This window comes from Callospermophilus lateralis, chromosome 9 (assembly GCF_048772815.1).
Source record: "Callospermophilus lateralis isolate mCalLat2 chromosome 9, mCalLat2.hap1, whole genome shotgun sequence".
Taxonomy (NCBI): domain Eukaryota; kingdom Metazoa; phylum Chordata; class Mammalia; order Rodentia; family Sciuridae; genus Callospermophilus; species Callospermophilus lateralis.
The window spans coordinates 2,899,135-2,920,462 of NC_135313.1; the positions used below are offsets into that span (position 1 = coordinate 2,899,135).

Consider the following 21,328-nt stretch of genomic DNA (forward strand, 5'->3'; position numbering starts at 1 on the left):
ATTCCTGCAAGCCTACAGTAAGGCTGGTGATGAGACGCCCGCGCCTGAGACTCCAGTGCCCACTGGGGGTGCCTCTCGGGGCTTTGCTCCCCAAGCCTGGGGAGGGCGGGGTGGTGGTCTTGCATGAAGGAGCCCTGGGTACAGGTGGGGTTTCTGCCCGGACCCAGGATCTGCAGTGAGGTAACCCAAGGCCCCCCCACACCTCTCAGAAGCACATCCCATGGCCTGTGCATTCGGGTTCCCACCAGCCCCGTACAACCCTGTTCCCAGCATCCCAGGAGGCACACTTTTGGGAAGAAGGAGGGGACACCAGAGGCAGAGCCCTCAACCTGGCAATGGGCCCCACCGTGGCCAGCTGCCAGCCAGGCAAACTAGCCCCGTGGAGTGAGGAAGGGTGCGTCTCCCCCCAGGCAGGGTGCGTGGCCTGGCCAGCAGAGCAGAATCGGAGTGCCAGCCTCCGCCTCAGCTGGGCCTGCACAGGACACTCCCTTCCTAGCCACTGTGTGTCCTGGGTCACAGCATATCCATCTGGGAAGATGGCAACGGGGCCAAGAGGAGACCAACCAGCCAACTGGCTGAGGTGATGCTCCATCCACCCCTTTACAGGAGGCACCCTCCCTAGGTGATTGCTACCAACTGAGGGGACACAAGTTTTTTCTTATCTTCTGGATATTGAAACATTGCTTGGTGGACAGTATAGGGCTCTGATGCCACAGTGGCTGCTCCTGACCCAGCCTGGTTGCCCTGGGCTGAGCACCGTTGGGCTCAGTGAGGGCCTGGCTCAAACACTGCTCCCCACCTGGGGGTGGTAAGTCCCCGACAGCACCCCAGACTTCCTCAGCTGGGCCAGCCAGCAGAGAAACCCCCTCGGTGTGGGAGAAGCCAGGGGCTTCTCAGGGCTTCAAGGTGGCAGAGATGTGGAATGAGGTAGGACCTAGGACCCAGGAGGGAGGCTGAGGCCCAGACAGGCCAGTGAATGTATGCTGGGCTCTGGGGACAGGACAGGACTAGTCTTGGCCTCCTGACAGACTGACAGACACCCGATGATAACTAAGGGTATGTAAAATGGGGAGCTCATTCAGTCTGGGGTGGACGCTCCTCCTGCCCCTTTGCTGGCCTGTCCTCCGAGGATCACATTTGCCTCCCAGAGGGCAGGAGACACGGAGACCTGCTGACACCGGTCGGCCCTGTCCCCTACAGACGAGAGAGCCTGGAGAGGTGACCTGGGAGGACAGCAGGACTGGCCCAGGTTTCAGTCCACCTCTAGGCAGGCCACACTTCCCTTGTTCCCGAGGACCCCCCCACTGAGGGCATCCTGGCACCTGTTCTGCCTTCCCCCGACTCCAGGCCGGGCTTCTGTCCCTCCCTCCACCACTCCTGCTGCGACAGCTCCAAGCTGGGAGGCATCTGGGTGCCTCTGCCCAGGAGGGCGGAAGCAGGAGGTTCCTAAGTCCATCCCTGGCTCCACATGCAGCTGGCTCTGGCACAGTCAGACTCCAGGGCTGCCAAGGCAGGCTCCCTGCGGAGAGGCCCCTGGGAGGGCGGGCACGATGCCACCTCTGAGAACAGGCCCAGGCAGAACCTGGCTCCTGGGGCTATAAGATGAAGTGCAGTTTTAAAATTCAGGGGGCATCTGAGCAAAGTCACAGGCTGTCCTGTGCTGGCCCCGCAGCCAGGCCCAGGCGGGGGGCTGCTCCGTGCCCAGTGATGGTGGTCTGAGAACACAGGACTTGGTGGATGCTCTCTGAGCTGTCTATTGAAGGTCAGGTACATGTGACCCCTGTGCCCTCTGTAACCCCCAGGAGGCCTCCTGGGGCTCCAGTGGGGATTCCAGGTCTAGGGGTGCAGCCAACCCTGGGCCCAGCTGCAGGGCTGGGTGTGGGGCTGCGACTGTACTCAGGCCTGCCTGGGCCCTGCCTGGGCCCAGCACTGCTGCACTTCTGGGGGCTGACGTGTGCACAAGTCCCAGGATCAGGCCTGACAGCCGGGATGCTATATTTGGACCCTGTCACCCTGGCGACAATGTCCTTGAGAAGCAACACTGGCGGCTGGAAAGGGCTTTTCCCTCCTGTCTTCCCTCAGGCCCGGCATCCAGCTGGTCATCCCAGAGCTTGGCTCTCTGCTCCCTGCCTCTCTGAAGCTGAGGGACTCACAGTGACCCTCTGCTGGGCTTCTGGAGGCCTTGAGTGGCACACCCTGTCCTCTGCCCGGGGTTGGCCCCACCACAGGTCCCATCAACTCGCTGCCCCATCTAGGTGGCCCAGTGCCACCCCTGCCCCTCTGCTCCAATCCAACCTTGTTTGGAGCTGGGACAACACTCAGTACTGGGGGAAGGGAAGGCCACAGAACACCTGGTACCACGGGACCCTGAATCTCTGAGTTTTCATCTTAAATGGGCAGCTGTCTCTGGCTCACAGCCGTGGTGTGATGAGAACCCCGGGGCCACCTGCCTCCCCTCCTAGCATATCTTTTTTTTAAAATTTTTTTTTAGTTGTAGATGAACACACAGTATCTTTATCTGTTTCTATGTGGATCCAACCCAGTGCCTCACACATGCAAAGCAGGTGCTTTACCACTGAGCTACAGCCCCTGCCCCATCTCCTAGCATATCTTGCTGTTGCTGGTCTTGCCACCGACTCTGGCGGCCTCTGCCTCTGGACGGAAGCCAACATGGCAGCCAATGCTCGGCCTCCCATTTCCCCCTCAGTGGACAGGCAGAGAGAGGCCATTAACATATGGGACTCAGCACAGGGCCTGGCCCCGAGTGAGCCGTCAAAGTGGCCCCAGGATAGAAATGCTAGAAATGAGCAGGACGCCACACAGACGTGAGGGGCACACAAAGTGGCCTACCTGGCCCTGCTCCAAGGACAGAAACTCAGTCAGGGAGCTGGACTACCCTGCCAGGGACAGGGTGTGGGGCAGAAGCTGCCAAAGGCCTGAGGGGGCAACTGGAAAACTGAGGCAGGAACCCACTGGTGCCCACTGCCCCTGCTTGCTGAGGAACCCCCCTCTTGGCTGAGGCCAGCTGGGGGATCAAGGGCAGAGGGAGAGCTGGGAGAGGCAGGAAGTGACTCAAGGTTAAAGCCACCAGAGGTGGGGGCAGTGGCTGTGGCTTCTTTGTGCCCTGATGGCTTCCTGTCCTGTCCTCACCCCAGGCAGGAGGCCACACCAATAGGCAGGGCAGGCTGACACCAGTTACAGCTAGAGAGGCCGATCTCCACCTGCTGCTGGGGTGGGCCCCGAGGAGGTGAGGGGTTCTGCTACGGTACTCAGGAGAGCAGACAGTCCTGCTCTGCTGGGTCCTGGGGGCCAGCACCACTGGCCATGTCTGCCAAGTTCCCAACAAGTAACTGCTGAGCTAGATCTCGGTTCTGAAGCCCCAGTGACCTCACTTAACTTGCCAAAGGAGAACCACAGTCATACAGGAGTGGGACAGGCCACCCCTGTTCCCAGGACTGGCAGCACTTTGTCTCACCTCCTGTGAACAGACGTCTATCGGTTCAGTCTCTGAATGTGCTGACACAGCAAGGACCCCAACACCCTAGCAAGAGAGAAGCTTCTAGCCAACCTAGGGGCTTCTCCACCATTCAAAGGCCTCCTGGACACAGGCCTGGGCCACGGCAGCCCAGTGGACGAGGACACTGGGTCATAAATGTGGTGGCATCTACAGGGTTAGGGTTAGGAGGGCATAGGCACTGGTACTGCCCTCAACTGTTTTCCCCGGTGGCCCTGGGAGCTGCCTCAGGGCCTTGCACAGGTACTCCCCACCCCACAGGTGCTGGGCTCCATGCCCTGTCCTGCTATTGTCCCTTTTGGGTCCCTGTTTCTGGCCTGGATCTCCTGTGCCCTGGCTGAGGGCCTGTTTCTAGGCGGCAGCTCCCCGTCCACTCTGGCTCCCAGGGTGGAGCCGGCTGCAGTGCTCCCTCCTCCCAGGCCTGCCAACCTGGCCCCCTGGCCACTCAGCCACCATACTCATGAAGATCCCTGCCCAAGCCCCCATCCCAACGCTGCCCCTGCATCTCCCACCTTCTCCTGTGTAACCACCCTGGGTTTCAGGAGATTCGGCCTCTTGGGAAAGAGGTTAATATGTGCATTAGGCTTGGAGTAAAGGAAATGTAATTCACCATAGAATGATTAGTGCCAATGCCCATTGCAACACCCTAACCAGGAAGTGCTTTAGAAAGAAGAGAAGGCCAGGGGCAAAAATCCGATTATCCAGGGAGTTAAAATACAGACAATGTATCCAAGGAGAGGACGCTCCTTCCAGGTAACAGTGGACTAAACAAGGTGTAGAGTCACCTCCCAGCACCTAGGTGGGGAGGAAGGTTCTGGAGGGACCAGAAACAGTGTCCTGGGCTGGAGGTATGACGAGAATTTGTGGTCCCACTGAGGACCAAAGCTGGGAACTCCATGCATGCGAAGTCCCCCTGGGTTTACTGAAGCCACTGTGGAATGAGTCATGTGAACATTTTAAACAGAAAACCACACTGGCAAGCATGTCAGAAAGAAAAGGAGGTCACATTTTTAAAAGATTTGCATTTCCATATAAAAACATATGCTCCTGGAATCATTGTGGCATGGTGGAGCACACCTGTGGCCCCAGCTGCTTGGCCACTGAGGCAGGAAGATCACTTGAGCCCGAGTTTGAGATTAACCTGGGCAACAAAATGAGATATCTCCTCAAAAAGCAAAACCCAGAGACAAGGGAATGCAGGCGCTCCAGAGAAGAGGGCTGCTCCCTGGAGGCCCATCACCCAGCCAGCTGTCCCTCGCGTACCAAGGCAGCAGAGCTCACGAGAAATGTCAGCTCCGTGGAGGCATTAATCATGCGGCTTATTTCTAGGACCTACTTCATATAATGGCCTGAATTTAAAAGATTCATGGAACAGGGAATGATGATGTTAAAAAGAAATGCGGAAACATGGCGGAGCTCACGACCTATTTGTGAAGACGAGTCAACAAAAGCCCTTTCAGAGCCAGGGGGTCACTGGTGAAAGTGTGCAAATAGTGTGACTTGGAGACACACACCCAGAGTGAGAATGAAGAACAGACTGAAGCGAGGGCAGAGGGAAGGAGGCAGGCTCTAGAACATTACCCGTAAGTGTGAGGAGAGGGCCGTGGAGGGAGCCCAGACCCGGAGACTCCCTCTAGAGGGGCCAGGGCTTGTGGTTCGCCACGAGGGAAAGCCAGGCCTGAGAACACTGCTTGTTCCCTCTGCAGCCGGAGGGTGGAAACAGCTCGTCGATATTTCAGTCTCGCGTAAAAGAAAAACCACCTCATCGTGTTTCAACAATGGGGAGGGAAAAAAATCAGCACAGAAAGAGAAAAACCAAGACAAAAAATGGAGTGGCTGAAGATAACAGAAAATGGACACGTACACTGGAATTTCACTGTTAAAAGGCTCATCACTCTACAGACGGAAAAAAATCCAGCAAAAACTGCCCGCAAGAGAGATGATGACAACAGATATCCAGGAACATGAAAAAGAGTCAGCCAACGCCAAGCACTGGAATGCCAGAATCTCAATGTTTGTTGACTCTAAATGCTATAAAAACAGGGCGAAATATGTATGTAAATACCTGCTAGGAAAATAAATGATTAAAAAATGGTTAGAATTGAAGACTATCAAATGCAGCCAAAACCTCAGACACATAAAGGAGTTAATAATGGTTGTTTTGGTGGGAATTAAATAGAACAGAGAATGGATTTCATTTTCAAGTATTCATTGTGTTCACAAAAGATCATACTAGGTTATAAAGGATATGTCCACAAAAATACAAAAGCTGAAATTATCTGTTCTGCATTCTCTCCCTTGGTCAGGGGAATAGATTCAGACTGAACCTGTGAGAATAAAATATAGCTGCAAAGGGAGCAGATGATCCCCAGAAGAAAGACAAGAGCATGGAAAGAAGATTGTTCAGAGAAGTGTGAAAAAAGCTGACATATCAGAATCCACAGAAAATGATGAGGTCTTTAGAGAACGCATCACGGCTTTAAATGCTTTCATTACGTGTTCTAAAAAGCCAGGAAAAGCCAGGCGCAGTGGCACAAGCCTGTAATCCCAGTGGCTCGGGAGGCTGAGGCTGGAGGATCCAGAGTTCAAAGCCAGCCTCAGCAATGGCAAGGTGCTGAGCAATTCAGTGAGACCCTGTCTCTAATTAAAATACAAAATAGGGCTAGGGATGTGCTCAGTGGCTGAGTGCCCTGGAGTTTAATCCCTGGTACCAAAAAAAAAAAAAAAAAAAAGTGAGGAAAAATAAACAAAGCATACCATTAAATCTTAGGAAAGAAGGGATTTTTTTAAAGGGAAAAAGAGGGAAGGTCAAATGATAAAAGTAAAAATGAAACATTTTAAAAGACATGGCTATGGAAATCCTAGCCTATCCTCTAAAGACTCTAAAAATGTGCATATTAGGTTAATGAAAGAGTTGGCCTCCTCATTTCCTTTTGATGAATGAGGTGGCATCTAAACAGAGAAAAAAGGGAAAAAAGAAGAAAAACCTGGATAAAACAAAAACCGAAGCATAAACTTGCATATACAGGATATTGAATATTTAAAGGAATACAATGTACCATTGTTTTAGTAAACTAAAAACCTGAAGGCTACAGACCAAATAAACATACATGAAATACAAACATTAAAACAAGAAACAATCAAAACAAATAGCAGAGAAACAAATGGGAGAAGGAATCTTCAAACCACCTGGATCGGATGGTTGTAGTGATTAATTCATTCAAATGTCTAAGGAGTAAGTTCCGCCTACACCCCAAGTTGTTTCCCCTGCTGACTCTAGAGCCAAGGTCAGCTAGCATGCATGCTCCATCAGGCAGAAGTGATGCTCATCCTAGAACCTTGTTAAGGAATTACCCAGGAAGAAAATGCCGTGTACCTTTCCCTGGGAAGGGCAGAGTCCTCTAGAGTGTAAGCAGCGACGGAGCCAGCAGGACTCACGCCCGGGGTCCCACGCGGAACTCCAGGCTTGGCCCACAGCAGTTTTCCTCTCAATTGCTAAAGGCAGTATCTTAGGATAATAATGGGTAACAGAAGAACTGTGAGATGCTTGAACTTTGATTACAAGGGTTAGAGAATGGAGGGCTGTAGAGATGGGGAGGTTCGTCAGCTCTGCCACCTATGGGCTGAGAACAGACTTCACATTCTTGGTTTTCTTTTGGTACCGGGATTGAACCCAGGGGCATTGAACCACTGACCCATATTCCCCAGCCTTTTAAAAATATATTTATTTAGAGACAGGGCCTTGCCTAGTTGCTTAGGGCCTCGTTAAATTGCTGAGGCTTGCTTGGAACCTGTGATCCTCCTGCCTGAGCTTCCCAAGTGGCTGGGATTACAGGTGTGTGCTACTGTACCTGGAAAGACATCACACTTTTGAACCTTAATGCAAAGCCCACTAGCATTGGCTCCTCCGGTGGAGGCCACTGCACCTTGCCTGCAAGCCAAAAACCCAGAAGCAGCACTCACTCCTTAGGACCACCTTCCCATGCCCAGACTCTCTGCTTGCTCAATGCTGGCCCTCTTCCCTGCAGCTGACCAGGTTCCATGAGTAGCACTGCCTTCCTTCCCGGAAGGCTCCTTAGAACACGTGCTCGCTCTCAGCTGGTCTCCTGGGTGTCTTCAAGGCCACTCAGCCCTGCTACTGGTAGGTTTGGGAGCTCGTCCCAAGATAGTCTTTCCCTTCTGGTCAGCATCTGCACGGGCTCAATGAACTCCATTATTTAATTTTAATTTTTTTTAAATTTTAGTTGTTGATGGATCTTTATTTTACTCATTTAGTTGTATGTGGTGCTGAGGATCGAACCCAGGGCCTCACACATGGCTAGGCGAGCGCTCTACCACTGAGCCACAGCCCCAGACCAACTCCATCCTTTTAGAGATCTCAATCTCAAAAAAGTGTTGGGTGCACACAGCTGATCAATTAAACTAGGCCACGGCCAACTCTCAGGATAATTGGGGGCTCCCTCTGCTTGCAGGGAAAGGATTCTCAAAAATGTGGTGCTTCCCAAATCAACTGCCTGATGACTGACCATCTCAATGACCTTTCGCAGAATTTGACAAAGCGGAGACATTTTTTTAAAAATCCTATCGTTGAACCAGTAACTTTTTATTGTGCTGATGGGTCAGAGAAAGAAATGTTTTTAAAAACTTCACTCCAGTTACCCACAGCCAGCTCCGAAGCCTCTGCCATCCACCCTCTCTGGCAAACTGGTTCTTAATTTCTTTTGGGAAAATAGGCAGAAACTATATCAAGGAAAGCAAAACACAATTCAAATATAATGAAAGTGGAACAGCTCGGAGAGATCTTCTGATCTGTAGAAAATATTATAAAGTCATGGTGACTTAAGTGGTATGGTATGGCCCCAACCATAAGTAAAAATTAATTGAAATAGATTCTAATGTGCATAGGAAGGTAAAATGTGTTCAACAGAGCACAGCAGAACAATGGACGTGGGAAACACTGTGCATCAAATTACAAGACAATCAAGGGAGGAACAAAATAATATTGACTTCCTTCTCCAGGAATATGCAACAAGAAAACCAGCCAAAGAAATAAACAGAGTCAGGATCTGCAGTGGCATCTTCATAACAGCAGCAGGAGCAGGCTAAGACAGCCAGGGGCATGTCAATTGGTCACCCTGCTGGGCTGCTGCCCGGTTCCCCAGTGCAGGCAAACTCCTTCCCTGACCACCCTAAAGGAGCACATTCTTAAGAATGTGGATGCTCCATTTTTTGCCAACACAAGAAGCTGGGAGAAGAGGGGGCTCAGAGAAAAGGCTGTCCCTGAGTGAGTCCCACCAGCACCTTATGCTTAAGTACTGGAAAGACACTTGGGGAGAAAGGTGCCCTCAAAATATGCACAGGAATCTGGCTGCTGTGTCGTGCTACCTGGTGACCCACTCAGGGTGGCCCTCTCCCAGTGGACTTAGAACATCTCTGGCCCTGTGTGTGCCGGACATGTCTACAATTGAATGATGAGTGGATGGGTCCTAGGGATTCCCATAACCTGGTCGAGGACAGCTGGGTGAAGGTCAGCATAGGAAGGGACCCTGGCCACCCCCTACCCTGCCCCACGACACTCACAGCACCCAGCTGATGCACTGAACAGCCTCTTTTCCTCATCTCTCCCACCACGCACCTGCCTCGTCCCCTGCCACGTGGACAGCCCCAGGAGGCTGCTTGGGGCAGGGCTATCTGGACTGGGCTTGGTGAAGCGCAGGGCGAACAAGTTTGGCCTGTCTCCAGGGACTGTCAAGTCCTGTCTGCACAGCCTGGATGGCTCTGGAACTTTCTGGGCCAAGAGGAGGGGGAGGGTGGTTGTCACAGCAGCATATCCAAGGGGGACGGAAGATGATCTTAAGCCCCCATCACTGGACATGCTCCACCTGCTTGCCCTTCCGCTCCTGACCGGAATCTGCTTAGTGTCATCATCCCATGACTGACCTTTTATGTCTGACACAGCCTAGTTTCATTCCCAACCTAAGAAAATTCCCAAACAGGGAATTCATCGCCTGATAGAAAAGACGTCATGGCGTGGGGGGCTCTGTGCCATCACTGGGGCTAAGGGCCGCTGTGGTCTGTGCTCTGCCCCAGGAGACCTGGAGTGCTTGGGATGAAGGGGAGCTGAGGACGGTGCAGGGACCCTGGGCATGGAGTAGAGGCCAGCAGTCCTCCTCCCAGTCTCTCCCACAAGGGCCCTCTGCTGATGGCCTCTATAGGTGCACTTCTCTGAGAGCTTTCTGAGAAAGAAGGTGGGATTCTTCTTCTCCTACCCCCAGAGCCCCCCAGTCCAGCAGTTGGGCATCCACAGAGCCTCTAGGGATCCCCATTAGAACCCATCTTGGAGCAGGCATCCAGTATTCAGTGAGGCAACTGTGACCGAAAGGCCACTGTTGCCTGTGAGGGTCTCCCACTGTAAGACGTGGCTCCAGCTGGTGGCACACAGCAGGGGGAGGGGTGCCTGCTGGCAGGTGACAAGGCAGCTGGGGGGGGACTGTGAGCCATACCCTGTCTGCCCAGTCTCCTACAGCCCCTCTTCTCCCCCACATGCCCCTGCAGGCCGCACCTGGCAAGTGGTGGGGAAGGTGGGTTCCAGGCCCTCCTCTGCAAGCCGGACCTGGGCACGGGAAGCTCCCACGGTACCTTCCTTCCTCCTCAGCACATCCTGCCTCCAAGCTTGGTCCTGGGGCTCCAAGATCTGGATCTGGGCCCTGGGTCAGCTGCAGTGGAGCTCGGAGGGGACGGTGTTTGGCAACCAGCTGTGCTGCCCTGGCTGAGGGACTGTCACTGGACAGGCTCAAGGCTGTGCAGGAGAGCTGTGGCAGTACCCATGGGCACTTTAGGGACACATTTTTGAGAGGGTGGGGAAAGGATCTCCTGCCCCGCTTTCCACTGCCACAGAGAGGGATAAAGCCTGAAAGACAATGTGGCAGTGGGCAGGTGTGGTCTAGACCCAGGCGCTTGCCTTCAGATCCTGTGACACATGACCATGCTGGGCACCCTTCCATGGAATCTACACACGTGGATCTCAGCCTCCCAACCCTTGCCATGAGGCTGAGCACAAATGTGACCCAAATGCCCATGGCACCTGGAAAGTTCCAGAGCAGATGCCTCCACGGACGGTCTCACTGGGGAAGTGAAGCAGCCCCAGCCCCTGCTTTGAAGACTCCAGGCAGGTGGAAGGGATGCAGGCCAATAGGCATCCTGTGCGAGACCTCTGGCAGATGGCTGCTTGCTGAGCACCCTGGGATAGGCACCCCGGGACACCTTGGGGAGGTAAGTGAGGCTGGGCAGGAGCACAGGGATTGTGGCATGCCCACCACCCCAGAGCTCTTGGTGATCTGCAAAGAAGCCTCCTCTCAGTTCCTGTTGGATTCAAAACAAAAGCAGCTGTTGCAACTTTGCTGCGGAGTTCTGAAGAATTTCCTGACTTGAATCTTTTAACTGGGACACACAAAGGAGGCTCTGTGTTCCAACATCAGAAAGGGGGACGTGGCAAGCCCAGGAGAAGCCCACAGTAGGTTAATGCACCCTGCCCAGGTTGGCAGTCATCTGGATGCTGGGCCTCCTACCTAAACTGACATCCCGAGAAACAGTCGCAGCAGGAACCTAAACCCTTGCCCTGCATCCTCCAGGGAACCTGCTGTGCAGCCAATTGCCTGCTGGGGCCCTGACACCCTTGCCCATAACTGGGCAGCTCTGGGCCAGGCCAGAGGGCTCTTCATCACCCAGCGTGCGGTCAGTGTAGAGGGATCCTCCGGAGGCAGCCTCAAGTCCTCCACCTCTCAGACTCTGGCCAGGGCCACAGAGACCTGGGTGGTCAGTGTTCAGCCATGCAGAAGCTTTAGGGCAGAGGGAGCAGGTGCTTGGTCCTGTGAAGGTGAAGTTGGGCGCTCTGGGTCACAGCAGACAGTGGCCTGTCTCCCAGAGCTCCTGCCTGTGGCATGACACCTTGAACCCTGAAGCTGTCCAGAAGGGGAGGAGCCGAGAGGCCCTTTGTGTCATGGCCAATCTGGCATTGCTTGTCTAGGTAGGAAACCTCAGGTGGGGTCACTTGAAAACCACCACTTTTCTAGAAATTTGAAGACAGAAGTACCATATGGCCTAGAAATCCCATCTCTGATTTCACCAGAAATGCAACTGGTATGTCAAAGAGATGCCTGCACTCCAAGTTCACTGCAGCACAGTTCACAACAGCCAAGAACGGAAGCCACCACAGCCCCCATCGACGCCTGGATGGGCAAAGGAAATGCGGTGCAGATGCATAACGGGGAGCAGTTCAGCCCCAAGGAGGAGGAGATGCTGTCCTCTGCCCCAGCGTGGATGGAAGAGCAGATCACATTAAGGGAGATGAGCCAGGCAGAGCCGACCACAGAAAGACAAGTAGAGTCTGCCCTCACTCACGTGTGGAATCTAAGGGTCGGTCTCCCAGAGCCTGGGAGAGCAGGAGGGGGAGATGGAGGGTGATTGGTGGGGACCAAGCTACAGAGAGTAGGCGCAAGAGATGGGGGGTGTTGCACCGCAGCGTGGTTATAGATGAGGAGTCTGTTCTCACAGTGAATAAAACAGACGTCAGAGATGGAGGTCTGCCCTGACTGAAACACTGCAGGATGTACACACACATCTCAAAACACCACATTGTACCCCACTGATATGTACGATTTTTATGTTGTTATGTACCAGTTGAAAATATCTTAAGTTAAAAAACAACGAAGCCACCCACTTTCTAGTTGAGTCCTGGCATGTTCGAGATTCTTCTACATAGTTTTGCTTTCCCTTCCTTCCAACACCCACACCAAGGTCTCTGGAAATGAGAGTTCCTGATGACACATTTTCCCATGTTCTCCCCAGTTAGATTATATTCCCAGCAAATACACTAAATTACATGACATTTCTCCTCGCAGACGAGGGGTGCAGTTTAATGAGATCCTCTTGCCATTCCCCGTCAAATGACAGCTGGCAAGCTGCACAGAGGGGAGCTTGGCCTGTGAGCTCTCCAGCTTTGCAGAGACCTGTTTGGTACTGAACCATCTGTCCACACTGGCATCAGTGGCCCCAGGTCAAGCCTTAGCTGCTACATACCTGGAACAGGCAGAAGCAGAGCAGCCCACAGTTCGAGGAGGGCCGCCCGCGAAGGTCTGGTGCCGTTTGGCTGGAGGTGGCCTGAGTGTTCCTGTCAGTCCTGGGGCTGCACTCAGCCGTTTCTCCCTCTGAGCAGTGGTGCACAGTGGGGCTAAGGCCTCCTAGAACCCTCCAGTGCCTGTGAGGTGGGCCCATGAGGGTCCTCCTATCTGTCTGCTTTGACACAGGAGGCGGCTGTTGGTCTGGGCCTGGGGAGCTGGCTGGGGAGCTGTCCCCACGCTCCCTGTATAATTGCATATATCCCACAGAAGGCCGGCTGCTCACACTCGGCCTCTCTGACGCACACCCAGAGTCCTCTCCCATCTCTGAGTCTGAAGTGTCCTTACATTTCCAGAGCCACCTGCAGGCCCAGCCCAGGCCCCCAGGACAAATAGGACCTCAGGCCGGTAGGGGCGCCTCTGTCCCCAGGGCTTTTGCCTTTAGAGTCCCCTGCCCTCAGTGTCAGCCCGGTCCTAGACACCCGAGCCCACAGCTGCCTGCTCTGTTTGCCCCAGTGACAAGCCTCACTCAGTTGCACTTGGCCCAGAAAGGCTCCTTTCCCTATGTCTAAGACCCCCACCCAATTACCTGCCTGGCTCAGCCACGGACCCTGCTCAGGATGGGAGAATCTGAGTGTGTGCTGATGGGGCCCTCATCCCAGAGCCCTGCTTCCCCAGTGCCACTGCTGCCTGCCGACACCTGCTGTCAGCTGGCCCTAGCTTCCTGCCGGCTCTGTGTGGCTCCTCTCCTCCTCCTCTCTTCTCCTGCTGGATCCTTTAGACAAGCTTGTCTACCCTGGACCTCCTCTGCTAAGAAGACCCCAGAAAGGCTGCCTTTAGCCCAAGCACCATGCTTGGTCTCTCTCTCTCTTTTTAATACCTTTATTTATTTATTTTACGTGGTGCTGAGGGTCGAGCCCAGGGCCTCACACGTGCTAGGCGAGGGCTCTACTGCTGAGCCCCAGCCCCAGCCCCAGCCCCAGCCCCCAGCTTGGTCTCTTGATGCACATGGACTCCGCCAGGCCCGTAGGACGCTGGCAGGAGCTGAGATGGCTGCTGAAGCCCAGTCTTACTCCTCTGTGGTGGAAGGGCATTCCTGCACCTCCTCTGGGGACCAGGAGAGCGCCTCCTGTCACTGGCTGTGTGGCCCTGGGCATACAAAGGGGGGATACAAGGATCCGGTGTCTCTGCAGACCATTGCTTACTTGAATGAGGCAACATGTCGAGTGGCCAGCACAAAGCCTGACGCACAGAGGCGCTCACTGACGCTGGTTGCCATGGTAAGTCCCTGCTCACAACCAGCGAGCAAAGGGATGATGGGGCACACTCAGCATGAGGCAGAGACGTTGGTTCTGGAGGACAGATCACCAGTAGGGACTCAGGCAGATCCACATAAATACAGTTATTTCATACTAGATAAAGGGGCTGAAATCATACATTGGAGAAAAGATCACCTCTTCAACAAATGGTGCTGGGAAAACTGGAAATTCATATGCAGCAAAATGAAATTAAACCCCCATCTCTCATCATGCTCAAAACTCAACTCAAAGCGGATCAAGGACCTAGGAATTAGACCAGAGACCCTGTGCCTAACAGAAGAGAAGTAGGCCCAAATCTTCATCCTATTGGATTAGGTCTTATGTCCTTAACAAGACTCCTAAAGTGCAGGAGATTAAATCGAGAATCAATACATGGGATGGATTCAAACTAAAAAGCTTCTTCTCAGCAAAAGGAATAATCAATTATATGAAGAGAGTCTACAGAGTGGGAGAAAATCCTTTCCACATGCATACCAGATACAGCACTAATCTCCAGGAAATACAAAGAACTCAGAAATCTTAACACCAAGAAAACAAATAACCCAATCAATAAATGGGCTAAGGAACAGAACAGACACTTCTCAGAAGAAGATATACAATCGACCAATAAATATATGAAAAAATGCTCAACATCTTTAGTAATTAGAGAAATGCAAATCAAAACTCCTCTAAGATTTCATCTCACCCCAATCAGAATGGTAACCATCAAGAATATAAACAATAAATATTGGTGAGGATGTGGGGGGAAAAGGCACACTCATACATTGCTGGTGGGTATGCAAATTGGTGCATCCACTCTGGAAAATAGGATGAAAATTCCTTAGAAAACTTGGAATGGAACCACCATTTCACCCAGCTATCCCACTCCTCAGTCTATACCCAAAGGACTAGAAATTTTAGCATACTACAGGGACACAGCCACCTCAATGTTAAAGGAGCTCAATTCACAATAGCTAAACTGTGGAACCAACCTAGATGCACTTCAACAGATGAATGGATAAAGAGACCGTGGTATATATACACAATGGAATATTACTTAGCTTTAAAAGAGAATAAAATTATGGCATTTGCAGGTAAATGGGTAGAGATGGAGAATATCATGCAAAGCAAAGTTAGCTAATCCTAAAAAACCAAAGGCCAAGTATTTTCTCTGATAATGGATGCTGATCCATAATGGGAAGTGAGGGTTATGGGAAGAATGGAGGAATTTTGGGTAGGGCAAAGGGGAGTATAGGGAGAGTAGGGGACAAGGGGGTAGGAAAGATGGTGGAATGAGATGCACACCATTACCCTAGGCACACGTACAATGGCACGAATGGTGATTCTACTTCATGTACAACCAGAGAAGTGAAAGCTATATCCATCTGTGTACAATGAATTGAAATTCATTCTACTGTCATGTATAACTAATTAGAACAAATTAAAAAAAAGAAGAGGGAGATTTTTTTTTAAAGGGCTGGGCAAACTGCACTGGATACTCAAGTGCATGACCAAAGTGGCATTTCAAGTCACTGGGCAAAGACGGACATTTTTCTTTTTTCTTTTTTTTTAATGTGGTGCCAGGGATCAAACCCAGTGCCTCACATATGCTAGGCTCTACTACTGAGCCACACCCTGACCCGTTTTTTTTTTTTGTGTGTGTGTGTATGTGTGTGTGTGTGTGTGTGTGTGGTGCTGGGGATTGAACCCAGAGCCTTGTGCATGGGAGGCAAGCACTTTACCAACTGAGCTATGTCCCCAGCCCTGCAAAGATGGACTTTTTGATAAATGGGACAACTGGGTGGCCCATCCAGAAGACGAAATTTGGTTCATACCTCACACTGCATGCAAGAGTAAACTCCAGACAGACCACGGGTTTGGGAGTAGGCAGAGGAAAACATGGTGAGCCCGGGAAGGCTCTCTGCCACACCCCCAGACGTGTGAAGCAGATGCCTCTGACTATGGTGAACACCCTTCACAGCAATGAAAGCAAAGGAGAAAGGCCACAACCAGTTGGGAGACAGAGGCCTTGGGCTTCTCCTCACACACTCAGGGCTCTTTAAAAGGCCCAGAGGGCTGCGGTGCAGCTCAGTGATGGGGCTCTTGCCTAGCACGTGTAAGGCCTGAGCTCCACCCCCACATGGCAGAGAAATGAAATGAAATGAAATGAAATGAAAAGGACCAGAATATGATAAAAATGGAAAAAGACATGATCAAACCCATCACAAAAGGTGCAAGGATGGGCTTTAAACATATGAGCAGTGTTGGACTCACTCATAATTAGAGAAGCGTAAAAGAACACACCTCTGAGACATCATTTCTCCCTTATCAGCCAGTGGCAGTCCTCACATGACAACGTGGTGTTGGCAGGCTGTGGGAAGCAGGCAGACCTGGGGCTGCTGGTGGGATGCAAACTGAGGGCAAACAGTAATCCCTAACAACGCTACAAATGCCCTCCCTTTGGACTCAGCAATTCTACTTCCAGGTGTCTGCCCTGAAGGTACAGTTCCTACGATATGGAAACACACAGGCAGGGCCATCTGTGAGTCCTGTTTGAAGTTGGAAGACACTGAAACCAATTTCATAAGAAAATGGTAGAGAATCTCCTCTGTGGAGTACTATGCAACCATGAAAATGAATAGTAAGCTCTCTGCCCTGATAAAGAGGAATTTCCAGGATAAAGTAAAAACAAAACAATTGCAAAGCAACCCAAGTACACCAAAGTACAAGGGGAGATGCTTAGTAGACGACCCTTGATGTAAGAAAGAGGATGTAAGAAAAAGTGCACACATTTGCTTAGATGTGCAAAAGAAATACAGGAAGGAAACACCAGGAACGAATGAGCTGCTTGCCCACAGGAAGTGGTAAGGATAGGAGAAATGGGAGGGGTAGTAGTGGGGAGGAGGGACAGTTCTCTAAACACTCGCTTCAGTAGAGCTGACCTCAGCTACAATGTGAGGGTCAGTCTTATAAGTCAACTTGGCCAGGCTCTAGGACCCAGGCACTCAAACAGTAGCTGAGACAGGGCAGTGGGGTCCTTTTGAGATGCGGCGAACATCTGCAATCAGGGGACTCAGCCAAGGTTCATGCTCACCCGCCAGCTGAAGGGTCTAGGGCAGGTTTAGGGATTCTGCCTGGAGATGTGGTGTTGGCCTCCTCAGGAGTTCCCACCTGCGCATCTGCTCCATCTGTGGGCCCGCAGAGCCCGCGACCCGTGAGGGGGTCCGGGAGGCACCTTGCTCTGCCTAGCCACCTGCCACCCCAGGTGGAAGGGGGTCGCCCCGCTGCCTTCTGCACTTGTAAGTTCCACTGGTTCCACCCAAACTGGCCCCTAAATTCCATTCTCCAATAAAATCGCAGGCTCCTGGGAGGAGGGTGTGATTCTAGGGCTGAGGCAGGAAGAAGAAGAGGTCAGCCCAGGACATTTCCTGGTACCAGGAAGAGAGGAAGTGCTCAAAGGAGGCCTGGCTGAAAGGGCACAAAGTCAACGTGAAGGTCCTGAAGTGGCCCAAGCTGGGACCCCTTAAGGGGCCTTTTGATTTCCATGGACCCACCTGGGTAGTCCATAATCTGCCATGTCAGGGTCACCTGACCGACCGGCATCCTTGATTACACCCTGTGGTGTGTGACGCGACAGACTCACAGGTCCCAGCATCCAGAGGTGGACGTCTCAGAGGGACATCATGATTTGCCACAGGCCCTGGGACTGACAGGGCAGAGCTGACTTGCTGAGGAGCAACTGTGGAGTGGATTTTTGCTGCTTGGTTCCTAAATTGTCTTTATTTTCTTTGCAAATGAAGTAAATTTTGCAATAGCTGTGCCCTCTTTTGTGCCCAGGTGTGCACCGCAAGGCTCCAGTGTGGGTGCACTCTGCTGGCCTGAGTGCGGCTTTTCCCTCTGTGTCCAAGCACCATCCGAGACCACCTGTGGCAGCCTCTGTGTGCAATGACCTAGCACTGCCACTTCTTACAGGATGATGCTGGCGTCCCCTGCCGTCTCCTCGAGGCTCCGGTTTGTAAGCCTGCACAGATCAATGACTGCTGCACAGAGCAGGCAGTGTGTGTCTCTCTGGGGCTCCTAGTGGGTCACCCCGGATAATGATAAATACCATCTTTAACTTAAATACAAAGTACTTGGCTGAGGCAGAAAGCCAACTGGCCAGGAGACGGGCTGTGCTGTCGTTTTTAACCACCTCTCTCCTCTCAGCTTCAACTCCTAATTCATTCCTCAGCTTAGAAAATGAGACCCAAAGTCTCCAAGGGGCCTGGAGAATGCAGTTTAAGATGAGCTGAGGAGCCCGGCTGCTCTGGCCACTCTGCACTGGCGGCAGCACTCTCTACCCCTGTGTTCCAGCAGAGGCCTGGAGCGTGCGTCTGCAGCTCGGAGGCCCACGCTGCTCTCCTGTGTCCACCTCGTGCATCCTGACTGCTTTCTTTCCTGCTTCCCAGGTCCAGACTCACTCCAACAGGTGAGAACTGAGTACAGACTCTGCTGGGCTCAGGGAACGCCCCCAGGGGTGAAGGGATGGCTCTGTCCTTGGACAGCTGGGAGAGGGAAAGACGGGGGCCACTCTGCCTGACTTCATAAGAGAAAGAGGCTGACGGGCTCCATGACAGGGAGAGGCCGGAATCTCAGCTCAGAGGAGCAACACAGCCCCCACCTCCTGGCCTCTGTGGACGGAAGACGCGCCCTGGGTGTTCACCCCCTGCTTACTCCAGCCTGTGCCCCCACCCCAGAGGAGTTGTCAGCTCGGGTGAAGGACTTCCAATCTCCCTGGACTTGCCCAGTGCCCACCAGGAATCCCAGGGTGTCCTGGGTCCTTAGAAACCAACCACATGTGCTCCTTCTGGACGACACTGGCTCCACCTTCCTTCCACAAAGACTCTCCTGGGCCTCCGCTCTGAGCTTCTAGCCTCAACGGCTGGTCCCCAGCTTCCTGGTTTCTCTCATATCTCAGGGGCTGGCGGAAAGTGTCCATCATCTGAGAGGCCTTGGGAGGCAGCGAGCGAGCGTGTGAGGGCCGGACGAAGGAGAGTCTTTTGGTAGGAGGGCCAGGCCACAAAGAGGAAGAGCTCAGTGAGCCGCCCTCTAGTGATGGTCTGACCCAGCCTTCAGGAAAGCTCTGAGCCTGAACAGGATGGTGTCCCGGGGGGTGGGCGGGAAGGACAGATTTGGGCTGACAGGGACTGAAGGAACCAGTGGAAGTCCCTGCAAGACTCGCTCCTACCACAAGACTCAGTCACTCAAGGCCCAGGCACTGAACTAGGCTCAGCTGTGCCTGGGCCCCTGTACTCAGATGGCCACAAGCATCCCCAGCCTGATCTGAACACTGCATCTCCTACTGCCCCAGCACCCGCAGCCTCCCTAGCACCCACAGCCTCTTCCCACCCTCACTGTTCATGCCCACCCTCCCCCCGTGCCCTCCTATGTCCTTAATGCCGCCATCCCATATGCTGGGGAGGCACCACTCACGACTTCTCCCCAGCCCCTGTGGCCGGTAGAGGAACCTCCCACCAGGTTCTGCAGCAAGAGGGTAGGTACCTGCCCCAGCCACAACTCCAGCACCCGCAGTGCAGGACTCACCGGATGGTCTTGTCCCAGTCGCACCACAGATCCTTCCCGAGGGCCTCCATGTCCTCCTGGAAGCGGGTCAGGCAGCGCTTCTGGATGAGGGCGCTAAAGTTGGCATCCTGGCAGGCGGAGACCAGGAGGACCTGGTGCACTGTAACACAGGGAGCCAGGAGGTCATGGCCAGCCTCCCGCCTGCCCGCAACAGCCCCTCCCACCACATGCTCACCCCAGGCTACCCGAGCCCCGCCCACCAGTGTGCCCTTGGATGTGGAGTGGTCATGCAGAGCTCCCTGGAGGGGGCTATGGCTTTCATTGGGTTCTCTCCTCAATTCCTTTGTGTCCCCACAGAGGCCCTGCCTACTAACAGCATGGCCCCATGATGCCCTCAGTGGCACTTACTGCTGCTGGTGACAACTGCCACTTGTCCCAAGAAGGCCACAGTGCTGATGCCAGGCTATGGGTACTGGTGTTTCACACTAGACAATTCCACCCTTAAACCCGTGGAAACTGAGGCAGTGAGAACTCACAGGGACTGGACCCAGGCCTGCTGGCTCATGTGCCACAGCGTGGATCTGCAATGCCACCAGGTAGCTCCCCAGGCAGAAGAGGAAGGAGCCAGTCCTGCTCCCTGGAGAGGGCATAGGAGAGCCGACCCTGTCCAGACTGGTGCCTGGGGTCGTGCTGAACTACCCAGCTGAGGCCCTGGACATCCCGTGTCTGCTGTTTGCTGACCGCAGACCACGGGGGCAAACTGAGTGAACTGTGCTTTACCTGCACCTTAGAACATGGCACCCATGCTCACCTGTCAAGAGATACACTGAATAAAATCAAAACTCACCCGCCTCCCAGAGCTCACCATTGGCTCTGGTGAGCAAGGGGTTTTTCTCTGTGGCCCCCATCTGCCCATCCACCAGGCTGGACATCCATTCTCTTGGCCTCTCTCAGGGGCAGCTGGGTGGGATCCCTGCATTCCCTGTCCGGCATCTGGCTGCTGGAAGGCTGCAGCTGCGAGCTAGAAGGGAGCGCTGATGGGATGGTGAAGCCTGGGCACAGCAGGGTTTGGGGGCAGCTCCCGAGGAGCAGGGCCGAGGGTCTGGAGAGGCCATGTGCCCCTGCCTGACAGAAGGGAAGGAGACAAGCTGGGGAGCTCAGGGCATCCATGTGGGCTGGAAGCCCGCTGGGCACAGTGGCCACGACAGGAAACTGGAGTGCCATCACTGAAGCCACCCTCACATGTGCTTTGCCTGGCTCCTCAGGGTCTCAGGAGAGGGGTCTGGCAGGGACCAGTGAGCCTGGCCAGTAAAGTATCACAGTGGCTTTCACAGCAGCAAAAAGGAAACCCTGTCTCTAATTAAAAATAAAAACCCAACACAAAATGCAAGCCCCACCAAACAGTATGTGGAGGCGGTGGGAAGCCTGGGGCGGAGGTCTGAGGAGCCTGGGTGGCCCCAGGTGTGGTCTTGCCAGTCTCTGCTTCGCTGGGACGTCCTCATGGGCATCGATGTCCAACAGGCCTGGGTGGGGGCAGGACACCCTGGTTTCCCTTGGGGGCACTGTTTTAGGGAAGGATACACGGGGATATGCTTGGACAGTGGGCTGGACAGGTGGGGAGACTGGGTGCCTCAAGAGCAGAGGGCACCCTGGTCAGAAGGAGGGTTGGAGTCTGGAGACCAGGTTTCTAAGAGCCGGGAGACTCCAGGGACTTTGGAGAGCAGCGGTGGAGAACTGGTGGTAGGGACGTCCCAAGGAAAGGCTGGCTTGCATGTCCGGGGAGCTCCTGGAGGAGCTCCAGTGTCCAGCCCTGGACACCAGGGAGACCTGCCTACTCT

The 21,328-nt window shown here is 53.5% G+C and overlaps 1 protein-coding gene across 2 annotated transcripts in view; it reads right to left on the reverse strand.

The window, feature by feature from the left end:
- Window positions 1–21,328, reverse strand: part of Ramp1 (receptor activity modifying protein 1) — a 41,227-nt gene that overhangs the window by 8,858 nt on the left and 11,041 nt on the right. Inside the window, exon 3 of one of the 2 annotated variants that reach the window (XM_076866322.2) lies at window positions 19,512–19,650. In XM_076866322.2, the coding sequence (XP_076722437.1) occupies window positions 19,512–19,650 (139 nt within the window). Of the gene's footprint in view, window positions 1–18,760; window positions 18,921–19,511; window positions 19,651–21,328 lie in introns of those variants that run through there. The other variant, XM_076866323.2, reaches the window with a different exon arrangement.